The 9,848-nt window shown below is 36.0% G+C and overlaps 1 protein-coding gene across 1 annotated transcript; it reads left to right on the plus strand.

Moving 5' to 3' along the window:
- Positions 1-335: 335 nt before the first annotated feature.
- On the plus strand, positions 336-6,652 carry btg4 (B-cell translocation gene 4). The gene is made up of 4 exons (XM_030153306.1): positions 336-965; positions 3,621-3,758; positions 4,799-5,072; positions 6,168-6,652. Exons 1-4 carry the CDS (start codon positions 793-795, stop codon positions 6,381-6,383), a joined length of 801 nt encoding a protein of 266 aa, XP_030009166.1. The 5' UTR covers positions 336-792; the 3' UTR covers positions 6,384-6,652.
- Positions 6,653-9,848: the final 3,196 nt, after the last annotated feature.

Genomic DNA, 9,848 nt, shown 5'->3' on the forward strand with positions numbered 1-9,848 from the left:
TTGACTTTCAGCCTTAAATGTAATAAGTAATGTCTGTAGTTTAACTAGCTCCTGCCATTTCAATAATCCAGAATCAATAAATAATATATTTTTGTGTTCCCGATAATCTGCTTTATGGATAATCCTGGTAACACATACACATACCCTCATATATATCTAACAACAAAATAAATAAATGAATTAATTAATCAAATTCTCCCTATTAACCCTGTGTCCTTCAGGAGCCTAATTCATTCGTTATGCACTGGCCTTCCTGCTTGTCCCAGTCAGTCCTGGGTGTTCGTGGGTTAACTGAGTCTCATGTGGTCCCAGTCAGTCCTGGGTGTTTGTGGGTTAACTGGCTCTCATGTGGTGAAGTCCAGACCTCCACCTCAGACTCATTAATCTGATCAGCATCAGGTGCGTCCTGTTGGTTCACAGCTGAAAACTCATTAAACATCAGGTGCAGCTGAAACTCAAGTCTTTTGTCGTGTGTGAAGCTTTTCTGCGGCAGCTTCACATACATACTTATATAATTATATATATGACATATGTGCGTGTGTGTGTTGATTTCTATGTTTGGTTATTTATTGAAGCAGCATCAGATCCAGAAGCAAATGTGTTTGCTTGAGTTGTTTCATTCAGTTTGCGTTTGTTTTACTTTTTGCTTTTTCTGTCCTGTAATAATTCAGCCGTAGGAACATCCTACCTGGGTTTTATTCTCCTGAGAGGTTTTTAACTGTTTGAGTTCATTGTGCTGAGCTGCTGGGTCTGGGTCTGGTTCTGGTTGTGGGTTTGGGTTTGACTGAAGCCATGAAGGAGGAGATTGCTGCTGCTGTCTTCTTCGTGGCTCGTCTGGTGAGGAGATATGGAAGTCTGGACAATGACAGCAGGGAACACTTCGCCGCCGCCCTCACCTCAGTTCTGTTTGAGAACTACAAGAACCACTGGCACCCCCACGCACCCACCAAGGGCCAGGCCTACAGGTGAGCCCCCCCCCACCCAAATACTGCACCTCACAGGGGCCTAAACATGGGCTAAAACCAGCGCGACAAAGGGTCCAGTCTGATCCATGCCACTGTAGGCCTTGACTTTGTATTTTACTAAAATCCTTTAATTGCAATGCACTAAAATTATTTCAGTTTTATTCCATTACAATAAAATGTTCAGTATATTCTACTAATTTGTAGACAGTCAAGAGTATGAAAAAGTTTAAGTTGAATGGATTTAAATCACTAAGTTTTAGTCCTGACCACACCTTTTTATCTGTGCATTGCATTGTGCGTATGGGGCATGTTGTTGAACATGTGTTATTTTTATGTGCAGGGGTTCAGCGGGGTTGTGGTGTTAATGTTAATTTGGACTTAATGTGTGTATGGCAATGTTTATGGGCCTTTGTGTTTGCTTTTGTATTTCTGTAGAGCTGCACCATGAGTTAGAGCCATAGGAAGAACAAAGGCTTTACTGTTCATCCATTATTGTACTTGAGCAAAGTAAATCTTTATACCGTGCCAAATTATAAGAACTTCCTGTGCTGGCAAATTACATCAAGCACAGTTCCATCCACACTACACTATATTAAGTTGAATAATTATACAAAGCAATTAATATTGCAAAAGATTTCAATTTAAATCAATTTGGAATTGTGTACAATGAACTGATATTAAGTTTAATGATTATACAAAAAGCAATTGACATTACAACAAATTTTAAGTCAAATTAACTTGGCATTGAGTGTGTTCTTACAATTCTAATTCCATTCAAATCAAACATTTAAGTTTAATACACTGAAGTTTTCATTACTCATTACTTTAATTTTTTAAGGCAATGGGTTACCTCAGACTTTTTAAGTAAACTCAACTTACCCGGTCTTACAGTGTGGATGAATCTGTGAAATGCAAATATTTCACTGAAGATATTAACAACCATTTTAGTTCAGGTACTCAGACCAATATGAGCTAAAGTGGATCAGACCAGTAAAATACTATTATAATAACCTATACCGTAAATGTTTTTGTTTATTTTGATTTAGCATTAAAACCAAACAAGAAAACTTTTTTTTTTAACATCACAAATTTCTGGCGACCCCAGACATTCAAAATGGAGATTTTTTTTTTTTTTTTGCTAAAATTAATTTGTTTTTGATCACATAATAGTTTGCTATACTATGTTGCAAATAAATGTTAATTTTAGAGGACGTTTAGTCTATATAATGTATATCACATGCAGCCCGGGGGCCAAAACCGTCCCAGTGAAGGTTCCAATCTGGCCCGTGGATGAATTTGCAAAGTGCAAGTTAGGGCATCAAACTCAAAAATAATGTCATAATAGCCTAAAAATAACGACAACACCAATTTTTCCTCTTTGTTTTAGTGTAAAAAACATTAGATTATGAAAATGTTTATATTAACAAACTATCCTTTAAAATGTGAATAACTTGAACAAATATGAAGAACCTGAAATGTCTGAAGAAAATTAAGTGCAATTTTAACAATATTCTGCCTGTTACTAAATGTTTTGTGCCTTTTGTAGATCTGATCTATAATGTATATTACTTACTTATATTTCTTAACAAATTCCATTTTTTTCAGGTTACTCACGTCCTTTTTGTTTGGATTGTTTTTAAATGTAAATATTGGCATAGTTGAATGTTATTTTTTGCACTAAAACAATTTGGAGTTGTCATTATTTGTTGGTTTTCATGCCATTATTTTACTGATCCAGCCCACTTCAGATTAAATTGGGATGAATGTGGCCCCCGGAAGAAAATGACTTTGACAACCCTGATGTATATTATTATGGACGGAGGCAGTACGGCCAGGTGTAGATTACTGCACTAAGGCAGAATTGGATTTTCCTTGGTCAGGATATGTACAGTCAGTCCATCTTGGATTTAAAAGGCTGACGAATAATACTGAACAAACAAGAACTCAAACTATGAATTATGAAAGAGCTGCAGCATCTGAAACCAACCACAATGAACATTATTTTTTATTAGTCTTTTTTTTTTTTTTTTAACCAGTTACTAGAAACTCCAGGCGACCCCACGTAGGGTCCTGACCCCAAGGTTGAAAAACACTGTCCTAATGGGTCTTCGTGCATCTGCTACAGTTGCCTATTAGAGTCGTTATGTCCAAGTTAAAAATCATGTCTGGAGGAAAATAAATCGCCTTTTTATTTTTTCCCCGTCTTTTGAATAAAACAAAGCCTAAATGTACAAAATAGGATGAATACATTAATCATTTCTGCTCAGAAGTGTCAACCAGTGACAGAACTCTTCATTAAAAACTAAATTAAATCATTTATTGCCATTCTTTCTGACAGACGTTTGAATGCTGCCTGGTTTATGTGGGTGTATTTTGTATAATTTGCTCAGGTTTTTAGATACTTTTTTCTTCTTTTACTGACTGTATACATGTATTTTCTTAATTTGTGTTTGTTGTGACCATTAATTAACTAAAATGTCAATTAAATGTGATTTAGTAATGAAGTGGAACCATAAATCTGACAAATTTCTCAAAATTCCAACCTAAACGATCAACTGTTAGAAGTATCAGATTGAAGTGGAATGTTGGGCCTCGAGTAAAATGGCTTTAAACACTTGGATCTGAATTTGTTCCCTGGTTCGTTTTCTTTCTCAGGTGTCTCCGTATGAACCGTCTGCGGCTTCAGGACCCGGTTCTACAACAGGCCTGTGAACGCAGCAAGGTCCGCTACAAGGACCTGGGTCTGCCTCAGGAGCTGACCATCTGGGTCGACCCTGGAGAGGTTTCATGCAGGTCAGAGGTCACACAGCATTCAGCTTTTTAATCGCGTATCAGTGACTGTGGGCGGTACTGGGACATGGAGCAGGAGTGGAAACTGTCTTTGAAGACCTGGGACAGATGGACCTGTTGAGGGTTCCATCAAATATGTCAAAAAATTTAAGTGAATTTCTACAAAATCAGCAAAATAAAATGCAAATGAATGTTTTCCACCCACAACTGTAGTAGTAGTAGAAATAGCAGTTGTAATGGTAATAATAACTGTAATGGTAATAATAATAGTAATGGTAATAGTAATAGTGATGATAATAATAATGATGGTAGCAATAATAATAGTAATTATAATAAGACTTGGTTCATCATCATGGTTTTGAAGTTGGCCTGTTGGATTCAGTGTTTTATAAAATCCTACTGATGGGTTTGACAAACCCATTGGATCATCTCATCTCAAAAAATCAACATAAAAAAATCAATGTCATTACATCCAGCCATTAGTCTATAAAAAGGGCAAAAGTGAGACTTTTTGTCAAAAGCAGTTTTTTTTTCATCCTACATGAAGCCAGCTCTTCAGTATCTTCAAACAATACCGCTGACGGCCACTAGATGACGCTCCAGAACATCCTGTCTTCCACAGACTTGCATTCAGCTGTTCTTTATAAATACTAATATTTTTTTTATTTTCCCAGCAGTGTTTCTAATCTCATTAGTTTTAGCTTTTAATTCTTCCATCAGTAAAATCTCAGGGTGACCTTTAAGCTTCTAAATTACTTTTCCCTGTCGGCTCAACTGTAGTTGTGGTTAATGGGTTCCACTAACAAGACCATAAAACTACACAAGCTTGAATAAAGGTCACATGTTTGCAGTCTCAGTTAGTATTTGGTTTTATTTCACCAAACATCCCTCATAAATGGCTCTTACCCCTGCCAGTCCTGCAGCTCCGCCCCTTTTCTCCAAATATAATCACTTCTGGCTCCAAAAACCATCTTGAATGTAACACTTCAGATACAGTTCTGTCCTTTTGACCAGAGTTTGGTTTTGTTTTTTTTCCATCATAGATATGGTGAACACAGTGCTCCGTTCTGCGTCTCAGTGGTGGATGAAAGTCGCCGTGGAGACGGGGAGTTTTCCCGCCGTATCCATGAAGCTGTGGAGCGGGCCAGCCTGGACGTCCAGTCAGGTTCGTCTTCAGACGAGGAGGACGGAGGCAGAGACGTCACCATGAGCAGCAGCAGCAGCAGCCTATTGGCTCTTTGCCCCACACCGACTCCGCCCACAAACCCTGAACCCAAAACCATCCCGACTGTCAGCAACCCCAACAGCGTCTACCGGGTAACAGGGACGGGTCTCTGGGGTCAGGTCTTAGGTTTAAGACTTCCACGTATCTAACACATTTTTTTAATGCTAAAAAACTTTTATGAATAACCTCATGAATTTGTTGAATCTGATTTTTTTTTTTTTTTTTTTTTTTTTTACATTTTTTTTCCCCCAAGGTTCCCCTTTATTTTTTTTTAACCATTATGAGACTTATAACTGACTCTTTAGATTTTAGAAAATACATTATTTTCTGTGTAGCTACATGACAGACTGCAGAGCCTGTTGCAACACCTTGAACTGTCACTATTCACAAAATGATAGTTTTGTTGATTTTAGAATATATCAGGAATTAGAAGACGTTATTAATCACTGGGGGAAATTATTGTATGTTACCATTCAAGTTTAATAAAGTAGCATGAGGTCTAATTGGTGCTTGACACAGTGTTAAATCTTATTATGAAACTGTTCACAAAATACAAGTTTGAGGTCTTGCTAATACAATTTGGAACAGAGGTGTGAAACACACGGCCCACCACAAGGGTCCAATCCAACCTGCAGGATGAATTTGCAAAGTGCAGAAATTACACTGAAGACAAGGGTGTCAAACTTATTTTACTTTCGGGGCCATGTTCAGACCAGTTGTGACCTCAAGTAAAATAACAGCATAAGCTGTAAATATCATCTTCAATTTTTTTTTTCTTGGTTTAATGTGGAAAAAATTTTACTTTATGCTTGCAAATAATGACTTCTCCAAATTTTTTCAGTGCAAAAAATATTACATTCTGAAAATATTTCCATTAACCTCTGTAGATCCAGTCCATAATGCACATGTGTAAACGAGTTAAAGCACAATATTGTTAAAATTGCCCTTACTTTTCTTAAAAATCTGTTTTTTCAGGTTGACTTTTTTTTTTTGTGAAAGGATAATATGTAAATGTACTTTTTTTTCTTTTCTTTTTTTTCCACCAAAACAAACTGTTGTAGTAGTTTACTGGCTTTGTCTACTTCAGATCAAAATGGGCTGTATGTGGCCCCTGACAGAAAATGCGTTTGACACCCCTGGTCTATGGCGTCTGTCCTCCCGACCTCTGACCCCTCTGTCGTCCTCAGTTCAGTGAGTTCGCTCCAGGAGCCCCTCAGACCTGGCTGACGTACCATAAGCGGAACGCCTTCTCCGGGGAGGCGTTCCCCCCTCTGCCTGCTCTGGCTGCAGCTCAGACCTCACAGTTCTCCAACCAGAAAGGCTTCAAAACCTACCGGGCCACCTTCACCTTCACTGGGCCCCGGGTCGACAAGTACCACTGGGTCAGCAAATCCCGATCCTAGAGCGGACTGAACCCACAATCAGACATCACCGGCAGGAAAAAATACTCTAGGTGATTTTTTTTTTTTTTTTTTTTTTTTTCCAGGACAGTTTGTCTTTAAAAGGATAAGTTTATTATGAAATGATTTAAAGTAATGCTGTTTAAGCATGTTTTTAAACCTTGGTGAATCTGAGTGTTTTTACTGAACCTCCCTTATAAATGTTTTAAATTAAAGGAAGTGTGAATAAAGTAACATTGAACTGTGGTTGAAAAATAAATGCGTCCATTTCAGTTCTGAGATGTCGCCTCTTTATTTCAACCTTCAACAAAAGCTTAAAGATCAGATATTGGAAAAACAGGAACTGTTCAGCTTCCTCAAATATGGTAAGTGTATGTATAGAGAGAGAGAATTTTTTAAATTATTTTTCTCCCTTTCTTCTGATAGCTGTTATTATTAGTGCTGTTAATGGTGGTTTTAATTGTAGTAATGTTCACAATTTTGTGCACATCTAAGTATGAATGTGTGTGTATGGGGGGGGTATGTGTTTTGTTTTTCACTTGTTTAACGTATTTTAAATTGCAATTTAAAAAAAACCAAACTTAAGTGGCAGTTTTGTCAGTACAAATGACCTGTTTGGCACTTTTGTTAGAAATGTTAACCTTTTTACAAACATGTTTTGTGTGTGAAATCTGAACTTATTTTTTGCACTAACCTGTTCGATATATCCATTATTCAAACTTTTCCAGCTATTGAAAAGTAGAAGATAAAGCTTCTGTCTCACATAATTTAAAAAAAAAAAAAAGTCCATACTTTTTCCTCTGTAAATTATTTTTGAACTTAAATCAAAGTCTCATTAAACTTGTGCAATATTTCAAAATGGCAGTCAGAAAATTCAGAATGACTGAAACCAGTGACTTGGTAATGTGTAAAATATTAGTTACGTCATATGGGCCTGGTCAAGTGGTAATGGATCAAAAAGACTGCTGTTCAAATGGTTATACCGTTTCAACTTAGGTAACATACAGCATATTTTGGTACTTATTTATAAGTACTTTGATATGGCAAGAATGATTTATTTAAAGGAAGTTTTTGTGGTAAATGGCAAAATAAGCCTGGTAACAGATCACAGAATTTTTTTTTTTTTTTACACATGCAAATGGCTGAAATGCCCCGTTCTTGACAAAACGTCACATAAAATACAATTAAAGATGTTAACTAAGTGTTTCTATAAGATGAGTTAGTGTTTGAGCAAAAATGTGCCATAATTAAAATTTCATTAGGAGCAAAAGAAAGTAACGGATCAAAACAGACCATAGTCTCAAAAGCACAGACTATTTAGTTTGAAGAAAACAGGTAAGTTTCCAGTTACAACTTTATTACATAGAACATAACTATGCAAGGCTGAATCCCCAGGCCCCAAAATTTACATGCAATAAAAATTACTTTTTGGAAAAGGTAATATAAAAATCTCAACACAAAATGTTGGATACACGTAATGAAAAGTAAAATATGGAAAAAAAAAGAACTTCATATATGACATTTCTTAATTTGTTTTTCACAATATTTAAAAAAAAAAAAAAAAAAAAGAAGAAAATTGTAATTCTGAGATGTGCTTTCACTGATTAGATCTCCCTGTTTTCATACGGCTGTAACTTTTTTTTGTCAACAGGAATTTTTCAAAACCAAGAATGGATCCGAAAACCAGACAAAGTTTGCTGGAAAAAAAAAAAAAAGAGCTAGAGTATTGGTGGGGACAATTTAAAGTTTTTTACCACATGTATTCCTCCCCTTGACCAGGCCCATAGATGTTTTTCTGCTGAAATTGTTTAATCCAATGATGGTCCACTTCAGTTTCCCAGTTTGGGATTAATGAAGTTTATCTATGTTAATTTTGTAATTCAACTTATTTACTAAAATGACCTTTACTACTGAGTAAATAGTTCTCTTTGTAAATCTGTTTGTAGCTTTACAATAGTGCCATATAAAACTTTGAGTCGCAAAAAAAACAAAACATCCATTCAAGGGGAAAATGAGACAGCGAAAGTACAAATATTTAGGAACTATGACACAGAGGGTTCATACGGAAGAGGATTAGGGCCACTGGGAAAAAAAAAATTAAAATTATAGTCCAATATATATATATTTTTTATTATTCTGAGAAAAAAGTCAGAATTCTGAGAAAAAAAAAGTCAGAATTCTGAGATTAAATTCAGAATTCTGAGGAAAAAATTAACAATTCTGAGAAAAAAACCCTCCAAATTCTGAGGAAAAAAAGTCAGAATTCTAACTTTTTTCTCAGAATTCTGACTTTTTTCTCAAAATAATTAAACAATTTTTATTGGACTTTAATTTTTTTTTCTCTCCATTGGCCCTAATCCTTTCCTGTCGGTTCAAGACTTTTTCTTTTTCAGCATTTCTTTAATGTCTGTCCATGAATAGAACAATAGATAGAACAAAAATGGCAAATTTATCTGTGATTGTAGGATGAATTTCGAAGTGCAAAAATTACACTGAAGACAAGGGTGTCAAACTTATTTTAGTTTCGGGGCCACGTTCAGACCAATTGTGACCTCAAGTAAAATAACAGCATAACCTGTAAATATCATCTCCAGGTTTTTTTTCTTGGTTTAACGTGGAAAAAATTTTTACTTTATGCCTGTAAAGAATGACTTCTCCAATTTTTTCTTTTTCAGTGCAAAAAATATTAAATTCTGAAAATATTTCCGTTAACCTCTGTAGATCCAGTCCATAATGCACATGGATAAACAAGTTAAAGCACATTTTGTTAAAATTGCCCTAACTTTTCTTAAGAAATCTCAGTTTTTTCAGGTTGACATTTTTTTGTGAAAGGATAGTATGTAAATGTACTTTTTTCTTTTCTTTCTTTTTTTGCGCTAAAACAAACCGTTGTAGTAGTTATGCCATTATTTTACTGGTTTTGCCTACTTCAGATCAAATTGGGCTGTATGTGGCCCCTGACAGAAAATGTGTTTGACACCCCTGGTCTATGGCGTCTGCCCTCCCGACCTCTGACCCCTAAACAACAATTTTTGTTGGACCTTAATTTTTTTTTTTTTTTTTCTCCATTGGCCCTAATCCTTTCCTGTCGGTTCAAGACTTTCTTTTTCAGCATTTCTTTAATGTCTTTCCATGAATAGAACAATAGATAGAACAAAAACTGCAAATTTATCTGTGAAATGTAAAGATGTAGGAGTGAAAAGAGTCAGAACATAGAATTATCAAATGACACAAACATGTAGCACCTCCAGTGGTTTTCTAAAAGGTCATGAAGGCTCTGTTTCTGTAGATGGGATTTAATCTGAGCTCTGATGCATCCGCTGTGTGTGGCGGCGGTTGTACTGGTAGTGTTGCTAGTGATTGGTGTGTGGAAACAATCAGCTAACAACACTGCCTTCACAACAACCCCGATCACACTCACCATCAGGATGTAAGACGCAACAAATGTCACAATGGGTGACATTTTCA

This window comes from Sphaeramia orbicularis, chromosome 14, assembly GCF_902148855.1.
Source record: "Sphaeramia orbicularis chromosome 14, fSphaOr1.1, whole genome shotgun sequence".
Classification (NCBI taxonomy): domain Eukaryota; kingdom Metazoa; phylum Chordata; class Actinopteri; order Kurtiformes; family Apogonidae; genus Sphaeramia; species Sphaeramia orbicularis.